The sequence below is a fragment of the Podarcis melisellensis genome (genome assembly GCF_964234715.1).
Source record: "Podarcis melisellensis genome assembly, chromosome: 4".
NCBI lineage: Eukaryota > Metazoa > Chordata > Lepidosauria > Squamata > Lacertidae > Podarcis > Podarcis melisellensis.
Window position 1 is genome coordinate 96,496,306 of NC_138531.1, and position 22,196 is coordinate 96,518,501.

Consider the following 22,196-nt stretch of genomic DNA (forward strand, 5'->3'; position numbering starts at 1 on the left):
AACCACTTCCATTCTTTTATTAAAAGTTTGTTATCTTTTAATTTTTCCAGTAAGTTTCGCCATTTTTGCATATTTTTGTGTCCATCCTTCTTTCACTGGGACTTCTTTCCATTTTGGGGGCAAGTTACATTCTTGTCGCTGTAGCCGCATACATGAATAAATTTCTATACAGCTTGGGTAGTTCTGTCTCTATAATTCCCAAAAGGAAACTGAATTTTGAGACAAGAGTCTCAGGATGAAAACTAAGTGGCCTACTAGATTCTTCTAATCCACCTTTGCTTTTAGAAAAAGACTAATCTGAGAAGATGGCAGCTCAAGATACCAACACATGGTTAAGGCACCACACCATAGTTTAAACAAGTGTTTCCCAACCTTGGGCCTCCAGCTGTTTTTGAACTACAATTCCCATCATCCCTGACCACTGGTCTTGCTAGCTAGGGATGATGGGAGTTGTAGTCCAAAAACAGCTGGAGGCCCAAGGTTGGGAAACACTTTTAAACCAACCTCCCTCCAAGATGCTGCCCTTCAGATCTTTTGGCCCACAACCTCCCACCACGGCTGGAGCTTAGAGGAGTTGTAGACCCAAACACGTTGAGGGCACCACGTTGGGGAAGGCTTAAGCAATGCCCAAGTTGACCAAACCCAAATTCAGGAAATAGTGTTTGTTCTAATGCATCTCCACACATTGTCTAAACCAGCCTTCCTCAACCTATGGGTCCCCAGATGTTGTTAAACTACCACACCCATCACCCCTAGCTAGCAAGGCCAGAGCTTAGGGATGATGGGAGTTTTAGTCCAACAACATCTGGGGACCCACAGGTTGAGAACTGCTGGTCTAGACTGACCCACCTGGTCAGTTGGTAGAGCATGAGGCTCATCATCTCAGGGTTGAGGGTTTGAGCCCCATGCTGGGAAAAAGATTCCTACATTGGCCTCATAATCTCTTCCAGCTCTACAATTCTATGATTCTGTGACCCAAAGAGAGATACACACTAACCTTTCATATGTGGTGGACTTGTAAAAGGGTACTGGGGAATGATCCATAATGAATTGAAAAAAAATGTTTTAAAGTACAGTCAAACCTCATTTTACGTTTGCTTCAGGTTGAGCATTTTCAAGTTGTGTCCCGCGGTGACCCAAAAGTACCGGAAAGGGTTACTTCCGGGTTTTGCTGCTCGCACATGCGCAGAAGTGCAAAATGACGTCATGTGCATGCGCAGAAGTGGCGAGTTGCAACCCGGGCGTGTGCAGATGAGCCGCTGTGGGTTGCGCTCCTTTCATGTTGCAATCGGGCCTCCGGAACGGATCCCGTTCACAACCAGAGGTAGCACTGTACCTTCCTAAAAAACCCAAAGTCCTTTCTGTTGGGGATAACTCAGACTGAAACTCCCAGAGGTCCAAAAAGGTTATTTATTTATGTATTCCACTACTGTGGCCCATGTTTCATTAGCCCCAAAATGGAAAACGAGCGAGGTCCCAACTAACAAAGAATGGCAAACTTAAACTCATGGAATATGAGCAGCTTGCAGACCTAACATATAGAATAAGAGAACAAGAAGAACATATGTTTAGAGAAGATTGGAAAACGTTGATTGAATATATGGGGGGGGTGTACACTTGAAAACGTTGGCAGCATTAAGATAAATTCAACAGTGTAAATAAGTTTTGATGGGTGTAATAATGGAATACTGAATGGTTTAGCTCATGGGTAGGCAAACTAAGGCCCGGGGGCTGGATTCGGCCCAATCACCTTCTAAATCCGGCCCGTGGATGGTCCGGGAATCAGTGTGTTTTTACATGAGTAGAATGTGTCCTTTTATTTAGAATGCATCTCTGGGTTACTTGTGGGGCATAGGAATTCATTCATTCCCCCCCCCCCCATATAGTCCGGCCCCCCACAAGGTCTGAGGGACAGTGGACCGGCCTCCTGCTGAAAAAGTTTGCTGACCCCTGGTTTAGCTTATCTAAAATATGCAGGGATTTAAGGTATGCAAATGAACCATGGAAAGAGAAGAAAGGAAGTCATTGATATTTTAAGGATGTTTAAATGAGTATTCAAAAGGGTAAAAGAGAAAATTTAATAAAAATTATATACGCACTAACCCTGCTGATCAGCAGCACTCCTGTTGGACACAAAGGCCAGTTATGTTACTCAGTCGTTGCCTATAAAATACCAGATATGCTGGCACCACAATGTGTTTTTTTCTGCCCTACAGATTAGGCCCGACCTATTAGGAGCACTCCATTAAGCAGGCAGCGCACTTTGTTTCCAAGCCAACACTTCCAGCCCTGCGTTATCAACTTCCAAAGTGCAGAATTCATGCAGAGAAAAAGAGCGAAACGGCAAACGTCGCAAGAGCACTGAATCTGTGCTGGGACGGAGAGGGCAGGCGGAAAGCCATGAGATCTGCGGCATTTAAAACAACTTTCCAGTTTATCCAAAAAGTTAAAGAACAAACCAAGGAAAGATTTCATTTCAAAATGGGAAGTATTTAAAATATATTTGAAAATTAGTAATACTGACCTAAAATTCGTAGCGGCATTTGAATAACTCCAGCAATATCGTTCACTTGTTATACAATTTGACATATTTTGAACGTGATGTGAGATGACAGTAACAACAGGTTAATTTGATTTATGGAGTAGATGGGAAGTGGGGTTTATAAAGAAGAGACCATTACAGTTTATTGATTACGAAACTTATATTAACTCTCTATGTAAGGCGAGACTGATGGTACCTTCACTATGGTTCATTTTTTCCTTTTTTGTTGTGTGTTGAGCAAATGAAAACAAAACAAAACAACTTTCCAGCTCTATATACTGGGGAGAATACCCAGATACCCTGATGGGATGGGGTTCCTGGACAGCTTAATAAGAGTTACCTGCAAAAGGAGGTTCAGTCCAGACATGGAGGTCCAGCTCCAAGGGCCTTCTGGCGGTTCCCTCCCTGCGAGAAGTGAGGTTACAGGGAACCAGGCAGAGGGCCTTCTCGGTGGTGGCGCCTGCCCTGTGGAACGCCCTCCCAGCAGTTGTCAAGGCAGTGAACAACTATTCTACTTTTAAAAGACAACCAAAGGCGCCCCTGTTTAGGGAGGTTTTTAATGTCTGATGCTGTATTGTTTTTAATATTTTCTTGGAAGCCGCCCAGAGTGGCTGGGGAAACCCAGCCAGATGGGCGGGGTATAAATAATAAATTATTATTATTACTTGGCTTGCTCCCTGATGAGTCTTCACATTCACACTCCTTCTAGACAGTTTGCTGAGTGAGGCTCTGGACTCCTTCCCTGCCCTGGCCAAGACCACTGACTCTCCAGCACTCCTAATGATCCCATTGCAACCCCATTATTTACACACACAAATCTCTTCACTTTGGGCCATTTACGACCTGTAAACACTCTTGTTCTGGAGAGCCAATATTTACTTTCTGCGGGAAGTTTTATTACTTCCCCATCCTTCCGTGCCTCTTTGCAGACAGGTCAGGCGGCAGCATCTGCAAAGGATGGGCCATCGTGCCCTGGGATGTCCTCCAACCCAGACCCAAAGGCTTCGTCCCGCCTCAAACAATTGCAAGACACTTGCATCACGTCAAACTCCAAGGTAGCTCTAAGCCCTGTGTCTGGGCTGGTACCACTCCAGATCTCTTGTGGTTGGAGGGGGGGGGGAGTGGAATCTCCCTTGCATCCACAAAGCTAATATGTCTGGGAGCCAGGTAATAATAATAATAATAATAATTTATTTATACCCCGCCCATGTGGCTGGGTTTCCCCAGCCACTCTGGGTGGCTCCCAACAGAGGACTAAAAACAGAATAAAACTTCAAACATTAAAAACTCTCCTAAACAGTGAATTAAATGGGTTCGCTAAACTACAGGATGCTGAACGAAATGATTTCATTTGTTGTTGTTGTTGTTGTTTATACCCCAACACATCTGGCTGGGTTTTCCCAGCCACTCTGGGCAGCTCCCAACAGAATATTATCGATCATAATAATAATAAAGTGATAAAACATCAAACATTAAAAACTTCCCTGAACAGGGCTGCCTTCAGATGTCTTCTAAAAGTCAGGTAGTTGTTTATTTCCTTGACATCTGATGGGAGGGCGTTCCGCAGGGTGGGTGCCACCACTGAGAAGGCCCTCTCCCTGGTTCCCTGTAACCTCATTTCTCGCAGGGAGGGAACCGCCAGAAGGCCCTCAGTGCTGGACCTCAGTGTCCGGGCTGAAAGATGGAGGTGGAGACACTCCTTCAGGCATCCTGGGCTGAGGTCATTTAGGGCTTTAAAGGTCAGCATCAACACTTTGAATTGTGCTCGGAAACATACTGGGAACCAATGTTGCTTCGCTTTGCAACCTCTCATTTCCAATTTGCAGGGGAAATTTTGTAGGGCGGGACATTCCATCCTAAGTAGGGATGGGGGAGTGTCCCCGTTTCTCCCCATTTCTCATTTTTCCAATTGGCCACGTCCCCCACTGTTACTGTACAGTGGTACCTCAGGTTACAGGCGCTTCAGGTTACAGACTCCGCTAACCCAGAAATAGTACCTCGGCTTAAGAACTTTGCTGCAGGATGAGAACAGAAATCGTGCTCTGGCGGCGGCAGCTGGAGGCCCCATTAGCTAAAGGGGTGCTTCAGATTAAGAACAGTTTCAGGTTACGAACGGACCTCCGGAACGAATTAAGTACGTAACCAGAGGTACCACTGTACTGGCCATCCAGAGGGGCACTCTTGCCCCGTGGCAGAACAAAAACAACAGCTCTGGAACGTTCATGTTATAAAAAGCTGAAGGATTTCAGCAGGAAACTATGTGACAAGCATGGATCAAAAACAATGCGGTGCATCTGCCCCAAAACCTTTGCAGGTGCGAAAGGCGAAGTACTGAAATTGGGATTGTCATGAGCGCAAATCACGAATGCACGATAAAAGGGGCACCTGGGGGTTCCCCGAGTCGTATAAGCACAATCTGTGCGATTGTAAAAATGTGCTTACAAGGCACAGGGGTTAAGCCCAGGTTCCTTAGCTTGCAATTGCCATGCTTTTCAGCGCACAAGCGAGTTTGTAAGTGGCTTAGCTCCCCCCTTGTAAGCCAAAGGTTTAATATCAGGATAAAGAATTACCCAGCTGGAATAAAGAGCTAATTGCGCTTATGGTGCAATTCTCCATTAGCATACTGGTCTTGTGTTGCCTCATGTCTGTTACTACAGGGGAGGGCGGACTTTCAGGGTTGCAGGATTTTGTAAATTAAAAAAATGGAACTCCTAGATCATGGGTAGGCAAACTAAGGCCCAGGGGCCAAATGCAGCCCAATCGCTTTCTAAATCTGGCCTACGGATGGTCCGGGAATCAGCATGTTTTTACACGAGTAGAATGCGTCCTTTTATTTAAAATGCATCTCTGGGTTATTTATGGGGCATAGCAATTCGTTCTTTCCCCCCAAAAAATATAGTCTGGCCCCCCCATAAGGTCTGAAGGACAGTGGACCGGCCCCTTGCTGAAAAAGTTTGCAGACCCCTGTCCTAGATCCATAAACTGAAGTCAGGTGCAAAAGAGAGGAACTTACCGTATTTTTTGCACCATAACACTCACTTTTTTCCTCCTAAAAAGTAAGGGGAAATGTCTGTGCGTGTTATAGAGGGAATGCCTACGGGTGGCATGCCTACAGATTTTCCTCCTCTAAAAACTACGTGCGTGTTATGGTCGGGTGCGTGTTATAGAGCGAAAAATACGGTAAATTAAGCCCAACGCAACCCTTAAAACATTACAGTGGTACCTCAGGTTACATACGCTTCAGTTTACATACGCTTCAGGTTACACACTCCGCTAACCCAGAAATAGCGCTTCAGGTTAAGAACTTTGCTTCAGGATAAGAACAGAAATCGGGCTCCGGTGGCGCAGCGGCAGCAGGAGGCCCCATTAGCTAAAGTGGTGCTTCAGGTTAAGAACAGTTTCAGGTTAAGTACGGACCTCCAGAACGAATTAAGTACTTAGCCCGAGGTACCACTGTATTATTATTAATTAATTTATTATTATTTTGTACCCTGCCCATCTGACAGGGTTGCCCCAGCCACTCTACTCCAGAGTAATCCCCTTTCTATGCAACAGGACTTACTCCTGAGTAACGCAGGGCAACTTGCACCGGTGCGCATTTGTGTAAAAGAGTCACCTGGTAGCCAACATGACTTATTAATAATATTAATATGAGCAATGATTAATCAGTATACGGCTCAATGCCAAACCAGACGTCTAAGGGCTCTCAAGCGATCTCCATCCACTGGAGAGACACCATTTTTACACGCGGCCCAGAGGTGAAAGGAAGTCTTAGCCATTAAATCACCCTGCCCTGGATAAAGACCTATTTTTAAAACTTAATCTTTAAGATGTTCCTGTTTGGAGTGGCGAGGAGAGAGATAACGATATCAATCATTTTCTTGCCGATTCCTTCCCTGGCGCTAGGTGCTGAAGGTCATGTTTAACAATGGCAAAGTCAAGCTCGCTCGGCTGCTTTCTCCTAGTCAGTCGTGCGCGGCGGCGCAAAGCGCAAGAACCAGCAAACAGAGCTCCGCTTGTTCCCGGCTTCTTGAGGAGCTGTGGCTCCACGCCAAGAAAAGCTTTCAAGTTTTATAGCCGATTCGGTACACCAGCTTAGGCAGCGTGCAGAGGTCTGAGCCGACCTTCTCTCGGAATCACTATTTTTATTTTATTTTTAAAACCATTTATACTTTTCAGATATATACATTTCACTGATTTTACATTCATTTTGATATTTCAAAACTTGATTTCCTTCCTCCTCTTTCTGCATTCCCTTTACAGTCATACCTCGGGTTACAGACGCTTCAGGTCTTGACATGAGCCAAGAGTGTGACGCGGCAGCTAAAAAAGCCAATGCAATTCTGGGCTGCATCAATAGGAGTATAGCATCTAGATCAAGGGAAGTAATAGTGCCACTGTATTCTGCTCTGGTCAGACCTCACCTGGAGTACTGTGTCCAGTTCTGGGCACCACAGTTCAAGAAGGACACTGACAAACTGGAACGTGTCCAGAGGAGGGCAACCCAAATGGTCAAAGGCCTGGAAACGATGCCTTATGAGGAACGGCTAAGGGAGCTGGGCATGTTTAGCCTGGAGAAGAGGAGGTTAAGGGGTGATAGGATAGCCATGTTCAAATATATAAAAGGATGTCACATAGAGGAGGGAGAAAGGTTGTTTTCTGCTGCTCCAGAGAAGCGGACACGGAGCAATGGATCCAAACTACAAGAAAGAAGATTCCACCTAAACATTAGGAAGAACTTCCTGACAGTAAGAGCTGTTTGACAGTGGAATTTGCTGCCAGGGAGTGTGGTGGAGTCTCCTTCTCTGGAGGTCTTTAAGCAGAGGCTTGACAACCATATGTCAGGAGTGCTCTGATGGTGTTTCCTGCTTGGCAGGGGGTTGGACTCGATGGCCCTTGAGGTCTCTTCCAACTCTATGATTCTATGATTCTAGGTTGCGCGTTTTTGGGTTACGGACGCGCCAAAACCCGGAAGTACCGGAACGGGTTACTTCTGGGTTTTGGCGCTCGCGCATGTGCATAACTGCTAACTTGAGCTTTGCGCAGAAGCACCAAATCACAACCCACGCATGCGCAGACATGGCGCTGCGGGTTGCGGACGTGCCTCCCACACGGATCACGTTCGCAACCCGAGCGTCCACTGTATTTTTACTATCTTCTGCATATCCAAATTACCGTACTTTTCTATCTACAGTGGTACCTCTGGTTGAGAACGGGATCCATTCCACAGCCCCGTTCGCATCCTGAAGCAAACGTAAGACCTGACTGCACATCTGTGCATGTCGCGTTTTGCCGCTTCCGCGCATGCACGTGATGTCATTTTGAGCATCTGCGCATGCGGCGAAACCCGGAAGTAATGCGCTTCATTACTTCCAGGTTGCCACGGAGTGCAACCCGAAAATATTTAAGCTGAAGCGTATTCATTCCGAGGTATGACTGTATAAGACTAGGTTTTTCTTTAAAAATTATGCTAAAAAGTGGGGGTTCTGCCAGCAATGGGACAAGGCGGATTGTTCGATTTTCGGCAACTCTCCCCCCCAAAAAAGCTCAACAACTCTGAGCAATCCTCCCCATTTTCTTAAATTTGAGTCCCCCCAAAATTTGAGTCCCTCGTCTTATACACGGAAAAGTATGATAACTTAATTTATTTATGGTGTTTCTCTGAGATTGTTTCTCAGAATCACTATTATGTAGCACTTCCTTTCCGGGAGAAAAAGTTGGGGGAACTCACCACAAAGTTTGTTTGTTGTGGGCCCAGTCCCAGTGCCACAAACACACACACACCAGGCAGCGGCTAAATGTGATTAAAAAACTGAAGCAGACAATGATCTGGATTAGAAAGGGCCACAACTTTACTGATTACCTGTGGAATGATCTCCTGTCAGATGTCAAGGAGATGTGTAACTATATACCCTTCAGAAGACGCCTGAAGGTAGCCCTGTATCGGGAAGTTTTTAATGTCTGGTGTTTTATGGTATCTAGGGACATGGGTGGCGCTGTGGGTTAAACCACAGAGCCTAGGGCTTGCTGATCAGAAGGTCGGTGGTTCGAATCCCTGCGACGGGGTGAGCTCCCGTTCCTCGGTCCCTGCTCCTGCCAACCTAGCGGTTCAAAAGCACACCAGTGCAAGTAGATAAATAGATACCACTCCAACGGGAAGGTAAACGGCATTTCCGTGTGCTGCTCTGGTTCACCAGAAGCAGCTTAGTCATGCTTGCCACATGACCCGGAAGCTGTACGCCGGCTCCCTCAGCCAGTAAAGCGAGATGAGTGCCGCAACCCCAGAGTCGGCCACGACTAGACCTAACAGACAGGGGTCCCTTTACCTTTACCTTTACCTGTTGGAGATGCAATAGGGACAATGCTTCTCTAAAACATATGTGTTTTTTTCATTGTCCTATATTGAATGATTTTTGGCAGAAGGTAACTGAAACCATCAGCAGAACTGCACGTAATGACCTTACATTTACAGAGCAAAAGATCGTCTTGAATTATATAGCCAGCACATGGAAGCTTACAAAACGACATTACGGGTGAACTCTCTGTGCCCTGACCACGGCAAAAAGACTGATCCTGGTGAATTGGGAAAATAAAAATGCAGCTCCCTTCTATAATTGGATTGAAGACGTATACAAACATGCAACATATGAACTACTTGCATATACACAAAGACCATGGACAAATTCAATGATACAAATACTGTAACAGGTTAAGATCTGGTGAAGGACAACAGCCTCCTTGTATAATATACAGTTTTGGGTCGTTGTCCCCTTTGTTTTCCCTTCTGCGCAGGTTCTGTTTCTCTTTCTCTTTTTCTCTTTCTTGTTTGTGTATCACCATGTCTAACTACACCACACAGTTATGCACTTTTTGAACTTTCAATAAAGATGTCAATTTAAACAAACAAACAAAATGTTTGGTGCTTTATTATGTTTTTATGTGTGTTGGAAGCCGCCCAGAGTGGATGGGGGAGCCCAGTCAGATGGGTGGGGTATAAATAATAAAATTATTATTATTATTATTATTATTATTATTATTATTATTATTATTATGTGGAACCAGAGCTGATGACCAGCAGAGGTAGAGACAATGACAAGTAAAGCTCACAGATCCTGGCTTCAACCCCAGTCTCCTCTCTGCTGTGCTCTGCAAGCAGAAAAGCTGAGATAACTATTTTACTTTTAAAAGACAACTGAAGGGAAGTTTAGGGAAGTTTTTAATGTCTGACGCTGTATTGTTTTTAATATTCGGTTGGAGGCTGCCCAGAGTGGCTGGGGAAACCCAGCCAGATGGGCGGGGTAAAAATAATAAATCATTATTGTTATTATTTATTAATTATTATTATTATTATTATTACTACTACTACTACTGAGGAAGGAGCTCAATGCAAATAAGAAGGCAGAATGATGCTGGAGAGAAAGGGCATCATTTGCCCTAACAAACTGGCATCCACTGGCTTGTAATGTCTCTGCCACCGACAGAGTATACCATAAGCGGAACACGGTTAACAAGGAGTAAGTAAAAAGGTAGCGGGACCTATTTATCTACTTGCACTTTGTGCTTTCGAACTGCTAGGTTGGCAGGAGCAGGGACCGAGCAACGGGAGCTCACCCCGTTGCGGGGATTCGAACCGCCGACCTTCCGATCGGCAAGTCCTAGGCTCTGTGGTTTAACCCACAGGGCCACCTGCTAAATGCCAGTGTGTGCATCTCTACCGATTGGGTTTCCCAGGAAATGTAAAGGCTAAGAAAAGCAAAAAGGACGCAGAATTTCAGGGTTAGAAGGGACCCTGAGGATTATCAGGTCCAACCCCTTGAAATGCGGAAATATGCTGGGAAACGATATATAATGAAGTGAAAAGGGTGTTCAAAATAACTTTTGTAAAAAAACAACAACAAAAAACTACACTCCAGAAGTTTTTCTTTTGGGAATATGATGGACAGAACTACCTAAATTGTATAGAAATTTATTTATTTATTTATACTACTACAGCAGCAAGAACGTTACTCGCCCAAAAGCAGAAAGAAGAAGAATTCCCAGAAAAGGATGGATGGATACAAAAACTCATAAAATATGCAGAAATGGGGAAACTCACCGGAAGAATAAGAAATCAAGATGACAAACTTTTTATAAAAGAACAGAAATGGTTTATTGAATGCTTACAGACAAATTGCAAACAGATAAAAACATTGACAGGGTTGTTGTAATAACCTGCAGTTTCATAAGAGTATATGCTTAAAGTACATGAATAAATGAGCAAGGTAAGTTAATTTGGATATGCAGAAGACATTAAAAAACAAATTTAAGGAACTGAAGAAAGAGGGGGAAGGAAGTCAGACTTTGAAATGCTAAATTGATTGTAAAACTAATGAAATGTATAAACCTGAAAAGTATAAATAAAAATTTTTTAAAAGAAGGAGGAAGTTTATCTGAGTAGTTGCTTATCTGGTGGGAGGGCGTTCCATAGGACAGGTGCCACCACCGAGAAGGCCCTCCGCCTGGTTCCCTGTAATCTCACTTCTCGCAGGGAGGGAACTGCCAGAAGACCCTCGGAGCTGGACCTCAGTGTCTGGGCTGAACGATGGGGGTGGAGACGCTCCTTCAGGAGTCCAGCAACCTCCGGAGGGCCCCCCAGGTCCCTCGTCTTCAAGATCCTGGGTCCCACATGAACGACACACCATCGCAGAGGGAAGCCCAGCCGAAAAGAACATGACAGAGCCAAGCGCAAGGGACAGATCTGCTTCCACATGGCAGCACCTCCTTAGGGTGTGCATAGAGGCCTTTTCATGCGCTCCTACGCATAAATACTGGCTGTACAAATTCAATAGGCTGTACAGTCTGGTCAAGGCTGGATTTAGGTTTGATGAGGCCCTATGCCAGGCATGGCCAAACTTGGCTCTCCAGGTGTTTTTAGGACTACAATTCCCATCATCCCTGACCACTGGTCCTGTTAGCTAGGGATCATGGGAGTTGTAGTCCCAAAACATCTGGAGGGCCGAGTTTGCCTATGCCTGCCCTAAGCTACTGAAGGTCATGGGGCCCTTTATATGTCCAGCTGTCCTTTGTTAACAACAAATTGTCGCTGTTTTTTGCATTGAATATATGCTACACGGTAATGTATGGACCTAATAGGTATCTCAAGTCATTTGCACATAACAAAATACATATTTTATCAAAGTAATTGTTGAACTGAAATACAATTAAGAAGTAGTAGTATATTAATAGTGAAATACAATTAAGAGGAAGTATATTAATAGTGAAATAATTATTAAGCTCTACCTTAAAATGACTTTTTATTTATAACAAACTTAATAATGCAAAGACATTGGCATTTGGCAATAACAAAAGTTCCTTTAGAAACACAATTTACAAAGACTCATAATCTAGTCTCTAGAAACTTGCTATAACATGAAATAATAATAGGTGTAAATATATGATGCAAACTACTAATAATTATAAATAGCAGAATGTAGGCACCCTGTATATAGAAACAAGGAAACCAGTGATATTTTGGGGAGCAGGCTAGCAGGCAGAGCCCATGACTTACATCCTAGGACCTACACAACACAAAACACTGTTGCTGCATGTAGGTTTGATTCTATTTGTTATCTTATATTTTGGAAATGTACAGTCTTTTCCCCCCTTTAATTTTTTTGGGGGCCCCCAAGAGAGTGGGGCCCTAAGCTACAGCTTGTTTAGCTTATACATAAATTCGGCACTGGGTGCGGCCATTCGCACGTGCTTCTCCATCCAGGCGGAGCAAGAGGCGTTGGGGGTCCGACTAAATGACTGCTGGGTTCCCTTCCAACGCTATAATTCTATGATTTCCAGCGTGTGTGTGTGTGTGTGTGTGTGGAGTTGCCTGGGCAGTTGAGTTTAAAAAAGGATTAGGCAAATTCGTGGCGGTATCCATGGCTAGCAGCCATGATGGATGTGCTCTACCTCCACGGTTGCCGGAAAGAATGGTCTTGCGTTCAAATCCTGCTTGTAGGCTGGTCGGATCCAGCAGGCTTGTCTTACGTTCAGATGAAGAGGTCTAGAGCAGGGGCCAGCAAACTTTTTCAGCAGGGGCCGGTCCACTGTCCCTCAGACCTTGTGGAGGGCCGGACTATATATTTTTTTTGGGGGGGGTGGTGAACAAATTCCTATGCCCCACAAATAACCCAGAGATGCATTTTAAATACAGTGGTACCTCGGGTTAAGTACTTAATTCGTTCTGGAGGTCCGTTCTTAACCTGAAACTATTCTTAACCTGAAGCACCACTTTAGCTAATGGGGCCTCCTGCTGCCACTGCGCCGCCGGAGCACGATTTCTGTTCTCATCCTGAAGCTCTTAACCTGAAGCACTATTTCTGGGATAGCGGAGTCTGTAACCTGAAGCGTATGTAACCCGAGGTACCACTGTAAAAGCACACATTCTACGCATGTAAAAACACCAGGCAGGCCCCACAAATAACCCAGAGATGCAGTTTAAATAAAAGGGGACATTCTACTCATGTAAAAACACACTGATTCCTGGACCGCCCGGAGGCCGGATTTAGAAGGCGATTGGGCCGGATTTGGCCCCCAGGCCTTAGTTTGTCTACCCATGGCCTAGAGAGTCCTATTTGGCCCTAAGCCTGAGACTCTCCAATATAAAGAATTTACTTTGCGCCACTGTAGTAACTTGGCTTGTACATGCACCATACATTTAAAATATATTTCACACACACATACACACACCCATCACCCAAGAATCCTGGGAGTTGTAGCTTGTTGGGAAATGATATATAATGAAATGAAAAGGCTGTTTAAAATAACTTTTATTTAAAAAAATAAACAACCCAGAAGCTTTACTTTTGGGAATTTTAGGGACAGAACTACCTAAAATGTCAAGAAACTTATTCATGTATACGACTGCAGCAGGAAGAATGTTACAAAAATGGAAAGATGCAAAAGTCCCAGCTCTCAGGGAACTGCCATAGGAGCTAGAGGCGGAGGCAAGGCTCCCAAGCGATGCTGGAGAAGGGCCCAGCAGGGAGAGAGGGAGCTCATCGGCTGGGGAAGGAAATCAGCGTAACACCAGGGATAAAGGGGGGCAGATGGGGGAATCGGCGAGGGGGCTCCAGGACTCCTCGCCGGAGACCAGCGGGGAGAGCACGGGTCCTCCGCTACCCACACCCACCCTGCGCAGAAGGCTTCCGCGCAGGGAGAGTAGGCGTAGACTTGGCGTTAAAGAACTTCTTTGCTGGAAGAGGTTCAAGAAACGCCCACTGACGGATTCTGCTAGCGACTGAAACAGCCACGAAGTGAAGGGCTGTCCAGACAGAAAAGGTTTAACCAGGCAACCTAACCAGGAGTGGCAGCAACTTACGCACGAGCAACCCCTATAACCATTACATCAGCGAAAGAAGAATGGATACAAAGACTAATGGCGCATGGAGAAATGGCGAAACTTACCGGAAGAATACGAAATCAAGATAACATTTTTTTAAATAAAAGAACAGAAATGGTTTATTGAATATTTACAGATAAATTGCAAACAGATAAGAACATTGGCAGGATTATTGTAATAACCTGCAGTTTTTGTAAGAGTATATATTTAAAGAAGATGAATAAATGAGCAAATTAAGTTAATTTGGATATGCAGAAGATATTAGAAATAAATTTAAGGAACCGCAAAAAGAGGGGGAGGGAAGTCAAGTGTTGAAATGCCAAAATGATTGTAAAATTAGTGATATGTATAAAATCAGTGAAATGTGTAAACTTGAAAAGTACTAAATAAAATTACATGAAAGCCCCCCAAAATCCTGGGAGCTGTAGTGTGTTAAGTGGTCTGGGAATTATATCTCTGCGCAGGATACAGTTCCCATAATTTATTGGAGGCAGTTGTGAACTTTAAAATGCAGTGAGTTTATACAGGTCAAGATGAGCTGCGAGATCTCAGCCCTGTCGTCAACACACCACGTGGCACTGAGCTGGAAGGCTAAAGCCCCAAACTTTGAGAATTAAATATTTAATTCTTTTTAAAAAAAAAAAAAAAAAACCACCTCAAATCGTGTTTTGCACTCTTTCTAGAATTATGTGTAACCCATAATGACTTGGGGGGTCTGGCCTTTTCATTCTGAATCGGGGCAACCCCCAAACCACTATTTACACCTCAAACGCACACCTTAATCCACTATCTGGAGCTAATGTTGACCAATCTCACAAGGCTTGTTCCTAAAAATAATAATAATAATAATAATAATAATAATAATAATAATAATAATAATAATAATAAAATAATAATAAAAATAATAATAGTAATAATAAAAATTTTTATTTATATCCCGCCCTCCCCAGCCGAAGCCGGGCTCAGGGTGGCTAACAACAATAAAACAGTACAAAAGTACAGCACAAACGACACTCTAAAATCATTCATTATAAAATTAATTAATACTTAAAAGCGCTGTTAACTTTTTACAAAATCCCTGAAGGAACTACAGACATCTATTCAATGAATGCAAGCATCTTATAAATGTGAAGTTACAAATCCTCCACAATTAAGCTGACCATTTAAAAAAAAACAACCACATGAATAAAAAGTGGACTGCAAATACACATATTTCAATACAGTGGTACCTTGGATCTCAAACTTAATCCGTTCCGGAAGTCCGTTCTAACACCAAAACTAAGGCACGCTTTCCCATAGAAAGTAATGCAAAACAGATTAATCCGTTCCAGACTTTTAAAAACAACCCATAAAACAACAATTTAACATGAGTTTTACTATCTAATGAAACCATAAAATGAAAGTAATAAACGATGTACTGCAGTCACACAATCAATCAGTAGATGAACTGGGTTCCACAGAGTCACAAAAACAAAATATGAAGAGCAACAAAAATGCAAAATGAATAGCAAAAAAAGACAGACCTCAGAGTAACACTCAAAATGGAAGTCCGGCACTCAAATCGGAAGTGTAACACTCAAAACGGAGCACTTTCGGCTTCCGAAAAAAATTCACAAACCAGAACACTTACTTCCGGGTTTGCAGTGTTGGGGTTCCAAGTTGTTTGAGTACCAAGGTGTTTGAGAACCAAGGTAAAGGGGGGGACCCCCAACCGTTATGTCCAGTCGCGGACGACTCTGGGGTTGCGGCGCTCATCTCGCTTTACTGGCCAAGGGAGCCGGCGTACAGTTTCCGGGTCGTGTGGCCAGCATGACTAAGCCGCTTCTGGTGAACCAGAGCAGCTCACAGAAACGCCGTTTACCTTCCCGACGGAGCGGTACCTATATATCTACTTGCACTGGTGTGCTTTTGAACTGCTAGGTTGGCAGGAGCAGGGACTGAGCAACGGGAGCTCACCCCGTCACAGGGATTCGAACCGCGACCTTATGATCAGCAAGCCCTAGGCACTGTGGTGTTTGAGAACCAAGGTAGCACTGTACTATTGTTTTCACACAGGCTCACAGCCAATGCTTTTAATGTATAGTGGTATCTTGGGTTACATACGCTTCAGATTACATATGCTTCAGGTTACAGACTCCGCTAACCCAGAAATAGTACCTCTCATCCTTTGCTTTAGGATGAGAACAGAAACTGTGCTCTGGCGGCGCGGCGGCAGCAGGAGGCCCCATTAGTTAAAGTGGTGCTTCAGGTTCAGAACAGTTTCAGGTTAAGAACGGACCTCCTGTACGAATTAAGTTCTTAACCCGAGGTACCACTGTGCATGCTTTCTGAGCTAATACTTTAACAGGCAAAAGAAGCATTTCAAGAAAGGTCGGTCTTTAGTTTCCCCTGGGCTGTGATTTCCGTACACTTTTCTGGGAAGGAATCCCTCCTGAATTCGGTTAAGAGGGAGAGATCAGGTTGCAACAGCACAAACCTGGGCAAATCTTATAAGAAGCCAGGTCTTTAACAAGACTTACTCACAGGAAAGTGGGGGGAATGGGGCAGCACAGCTTTTTTTTTTTCCACAGCAGTACATGTGAAAAGGATCTAGGAGTCTTGGTTGACCACAAACTTGACATGAGCCAACAGTGTGACGCGGCAGCTAAAAAAGCCAATGCAATTCTGGGCTGCATCAATAGGAGTATAGCATCTAGATCAAGGGAAGTAATAGTGCCACTGTATTCTGCTCTGGTCAGACCTCACCTGGAGTACTGTGTCCAGTTCTGGGCTCCACAGTTCAAGAAGGACACTGACAAACTGGAACGTGTCCAGAGGAGGGCAACCAAAATGGTCAAAGGCCTGGAAATGATGCCTTATGAGGAACGGCTAAGGGAGCTGGGCGTGTTTAGCCTGGAGAAGAGGAGGTTAAGGGGTGATATGATAGCCATGTTCAAATATATAAAAGGATGTCACATAGAGGAGGGAGAAAGGTTGTTTTCTGCTGCTCCAGAGAAGCGGACACGGAGCAATGGATCCAAACTACAAGAAAGAAGATTCCACCTAAACATTAGGAAGAACTTCCTGACAGCAAGAGCTGTTTGACAGTGGAATTTGCTGCCAAGGAGTGTGGTGGAGTCTCCTTCTTTGGAGGTCTTTAAGCAGAGGCTTGACAACCATATGTCAGGAGTGCTCTGATGGTGTTTCCTGCTTGGCAGGGGGTTGGACTCGATGGCCCTCGTGGTCTCTTCCAACTCTATGATTCTATGATTCTCTGGAGGAAGCCCACCAGACATGGAGCCACCACGAAGAAGAAGGGCCACAGCAGGCCAGGTTGCATCCCAGAGAATTTCAGATCGGCAGGGAGCACCTGCAACACAGCCTTTCCCGCAAAAGGGCCAAAGAACGCTGGGAATTGTTTGCATAATTTTCCCTGTTTGCTCTCTGTCCCTTTGGGGTCCTGCCTATTCAATGGCGAGGCAGAGAATGGCCTTGAGCACCTTAGCAGAAAGCCAACAGTACACAAGCCAAGTAACTAAGTAAAGATTGCCAATGTGCAAAGCCCTTTGATGAGCGCTACAAAGAATTCAGGCTATTGCTCCGAAACATGAAGGCGCTTCCAGCGACATGCAAAGTCCACATGGAGCCCTGGCTGCAAACAGAAGCTGCTCTGCTGCTGCAACGTAGCACAGAACCATAGAATCTTAAAGTTGGAAGGGAACCCAGAGGTCCTCTATTCTAACCCCCTGCAATGCAGGATTCTCAACTAAAGCATCCAGGACCATCAAAACTCAGCTTAAACACAAAAACGTGTGCAGAAATGGCAAAACTCTCCGGAAGCAAAACTCTCCGGAAGAATAAGAAATCAAGGTAACAAACTTTTTATAAAAGAATGGAAATGGTTTATTGAATATTTACAGATAAATTGCAAACAGATAAGAACGTTGGCAGGATTATTGCAATAACCTGCAGTTTCGTAAGAGTATATACTTAAAGGAGATGAATAAAAAAGCAACGTAAGTTAATTTGGATACGCAGGAGATATCAGAAATAAATTTAAGGAACGGCAGAAAGAGGGGGAAGGAAGTCAAGTTTTGAAGTGTTAAAATGATTGTAAAAATAATGAAATGTGTAAATCTGAAAAGCAATAATAATAATAATGATAATAATGATAATAATAATAATAATAATAATAATAATAAAATAATCAGTTTAAACACCTCCAATGTAGGAGATTCCACCATCTCCTTAGGGAGTCTGTTCCACTGTCAAACAACTCTTAAGATCAGAAAGTTCTTCTTGATATCAGGCTGGTTAGCTCAGCTGGTTAAAGCATGGTACTGATAGCACCAAGGTTGCTGGTTCGAGCCCTGTATGGGACAGCTGCATTTTCCTGCCTTCCAGGGGGTTGGACTAGATGATCCTCAGAGTCCCTTCCAACTCTATAATTCTATGATGCTATGTTTAGTCTCCTTTTCTGTAACTTGAATCCATCGGTTCGGGTGCTGACCTCCAGAGCCAGAGAAAATAAGCTTGCAAGAATGCTTAATATACACCCAATACCTGCAGATCTCTAGATCTCCTTGTGGTTTTTATAGCAGCATTTCGATGGCTACATCTGTGGTCGCCATTGCATTTACGGGTTTAGCATTTCAAATGCTTACAGTCTCACTGGCCCATTCAGGCTTCACCTTACAGGATCAGGCCAAAAGTTCAAGTCTGCTTTTCTTCCATAGCGGCAAACCAGACTCCTCCGAGAAGCCTGACAGCCAAGAAGAGCACAAAGGAAACAGCTCTCCTCTGTTTGGCCACCAGCACCCAGTTTTCCAAGGTAGACTGCACCAGCAGATGGAAGCTCTATTCCACTCGTACAGACCCCTCCATGAATGGCTAACTTTCTGCTTTTTGTTTCGTCTTTAAGCAGCTGTAATAACAACAGAGGAAAACTCCACACCAACCCCTTGTTGGACCTCACAGGTAAAATAGGTAAAGGTAAAAGGACCCCTGACCATTAGGTCCAGTCGCGGACGACTCTGGGGTTGTGGCGCTCATCTCGCTTTATTGGCCGAGGGAGCCGGCGTACAGCTTCCGGGTCATGTGGCCAGCATGACTAAGCCGCTTCTGGCGAACCAGAGCAGCACACGGAAACACCATTTACCTTCCCACCGGAGTGGTACCTATTTATCTACTTGTACTTCATGCTTTCGAACTGCTAAGGGGGCAGGAGCAGGGACCGAGAAACGGGAGCTCACCCTGTTGCGGGGATTCGAACCACCGACCTTCTGATCGGCAAGTCCTAGGCTCTGTGGTTTAACCCATAGCGCCACCCGCGTCCCCACAGTTAAAATACCTGGGGGTAAATAAACCTTAAGGGCCAACAGAGTGTTAAAGAGCTATCAATGTGAGTTCTAGGGAACATAGGAAGAAAGGTGCATTGTACCATATGGCAACCGTAGAGCCAAAAAGTCCATCAAAAAGGGGTTCAGCTATTCCAGAATAGAAAGTTAGGAAAACAACCAAGAAGCAACTTGGAAGAGGCTAGAGAAGGAGGGCATTGATAAAATGGATGAGGCTGCATTGCTTACAGCTGGCAAAGCTGCCCTCAGCAGTTAAGGATGCCTTTTAAGACAGCTACAGACATTCCTGATCAGGATACCTTGACCACAGTTATCTGTGCATCAGTACCCAAACGGCTGGATTACTACAATGTGCTCTTTCTGGGACTGCCCTTGGGGGTTGGTCTGGTACCTGCAACTGGTGCAGAAGAAAATGGCTAGGCTGCTCATTTGGGGGCAAAACCACAGCCAACATGCAAACACCTTGCTTGCGGTGTTTTCAATGGCTACCCATCTGCTGATGGGGCAAAGCGTTGGCCGTCACAGATAACATGGGAAGACAGGCGAACTAATGCCAGTGTACTGGAAGAAGCAAAGATCACCCGTGTCAAAGCGATGATTCTTCAACGTCAACTTTGTTGGACTGGTCATGTTGTGCAGATGCCTGATGATCGTCTGCCAAAGCAACTACTCTATTCCAAACTTAAAAATGGAAAGGGTAATGCCAGTGGTCAACAAAAGAGGTTTAAAGACTCTCTCAAAAATACAGTATAAACACCGACAAATGGGAAACACTGGCCTGCGAGCGCTCCAGTTGGAGAACAGCCTTTACCAAAGGTGTCATGGGCTTTGAAGACACTCGAACTCAGGACGCAAGGGAGAAACGTGCTAGGAGGAAGGCATGCTTGGCAAACCCTCACCGTGATCAAACTCCCACCTGGAAACCAATGTCCGCACTGTGGAAGGACGTGTGGGTCCAGAATTGGCCTCCACAGGCACTTACAGACTCACTGCTAAAACCGTGTTTATGGAAGACAATCTTACTCGGTTACTAGGGATCGCCAAAGAAGATCCTTCCATTTCTCCTGCAAGTTCCAGAGATCTCAGATCTGCGCAGTAACACAGAGCAGGGCTGCCCCTGCTCTGTGGAACAGCATTCCTGTCCAGATACGAGAGGCACCCATTATCTGCACTTTCCACAAACAACCGAGGACACCTGCGGTCAGACTTGCCTTTTCCATGTCTCTTTGGAACAGTTTTAGCTTCTTTTGAAAGGCACGGCCGGCTTTTTCTTGCGGATCTTTCAATGTTTCAAACTTAGCTCCCCTTTTGCCACTGTTACGGTGCACCTCCTTGAGACATGAGGAAGCTGCCTAAAAGATTGCAGATAACCGTTCTCCCTTCCCCTCTTGCACATGGGATCACACCTCAACCCAACAACATTCTTCCCGGCACCAAGGTGTGCACACACACACCTTGGGGCTGCCACCTTTGCAATCTGCCCCGCTGCATTTCATAAGAGCCAACTCCTAGGACCTTCTGACTCCCCACAAAAAAATATTTCAGCCCCCCCCCAGTTGATTGACATTGCCATTCATATGGCGTATGTGTTTCGTCTCTTCTGAGATCAATTTTGCGGGACAGGGCTTAAACCCCCCCCCCCAATTTTATAAAAGTTGGCACCCTTGCTGGACGCTATCGCTTGGCAAATTGTTACTTACTTCAGCTGCTTCCCCCCCCCCCTTAAAACTGCAAGGTGGGGAGGGGCAGGAAGGGGAAAAACTGGAAATGCCATTTATGATATGATAGCTATCTTCAAATATCTCAAGGACTTTCACACAGAAGATGGAGCAAAACTCGAACCCATGGCTTCAGGTTACAATAATGGAGATTCTATGAAGGAGATGTGGGTGAGTGTGGAATAGAGATCCTGCCTGACATTCAGAGATTACATGCAGAGTATAGAATATAAAATTGAATATCCCTTCTTCCCATGGGCGTTGCCAGGGTTTGGGGGGCAGCTAAAAATTTTTCTTTTCAGGAGATCACTCCCTAAAGTTGTCGAATCAGAAGAATCTTTATTTGCATCAGCCACGAGCCGTAGCAATAAAATAAAACGTACTGAAGACAGAGCTTAAAACCTAACTGTAGAAAATACATCTGGGGTGTTGACATCAATAAGCAAATAACAGATCCTGCTCTAATTGCACCCCCCCCAAAAAAAATCTTGCCATTTTCACTGGCACCTGATTGTCTTGATCTGCCAAAAGGATGGACGCAGTAAAAGTTGTTGAGCTTTTTTGGGGGGCGGGGGGAGGAATCACGGATAAAAATACCCCCCCCAAAAAGACATTACGGGGGGGGCAGCCTTACATGCTTCTACTGGGGGGGTGAGCAGAACCTCAGTTAATTTCAATAATTTTGGTGGATGCTTCTTCCCCCCCCCAAAAAAAATCCTCCTCCAATCCCCCCCCCATCCTTTTCCCCCTTCCTTGGGTACCATCCGTACCTCTCAAGACGCCGGAATAGGCAGCGATGAGGGTCTTCATGGCTTCAGCGTTGCAACCTGAGCGGCCTCGGGCCCCGATCCATCCCTCGCCGGGAGGCAGCGGCGCTCCTCCTGCTCGCGAGCCGGGAAACAGCGCAGCTTCGCTCGGGGGGGGGGGAACGCGCAGCAAAGCCAGCGGCGGCAGAGGCGGCTGCGTCTCCTTCTCCCAGCGGCGGCGGCAGCAGCAGACGGACGAGGGCGCGCGGCGCGTCCTTTTATAGCACCTGGCCGGGGGCGGGGCCACGGAGGATTGTGACGAGGCGGGCCGGGACATTCACGGGGCTGGAGGGGGGGCGGGCGATGGAGTGGGGGGGGGGCAGAGCCAAAGGGACGTCGCTGGTTGGAAATGGCCACGCGGGAGGGGGATTGGAGAGGCGTCGCGAAGCCTCTCTCCAGCTCCCCCCCTTGCCATCAATT

The 22,196-nt window shown here is 45.3% G+C and overlaps 1 protein-coding gene across 1 annotated transcript in view; it reads right to left on the bottom strand.

Moving 5' to 3' along the window:
• Window positions 1–21,946, bottom strand: part of DGAT2 (diacylglycerol O-acyltransferase 2) — a 58,219-nt gene extending 36,273 nt beyond the window's left edge. The window contains exon 1 of the mRNA XM_081910022.1: window positions 21,741–21,946. Coding sequence (XP_081766148.1) covers window positions 21,741–21,780 — 40 coding nt within the window. The 5' untranslated portion in view covers window positions 21,781–21,946. The remainder of the gene's footprint in view (window positions 1–21,740) is intronic.
• Window positions 21,947–22,196: the final 250 nt, after the last annotated feature.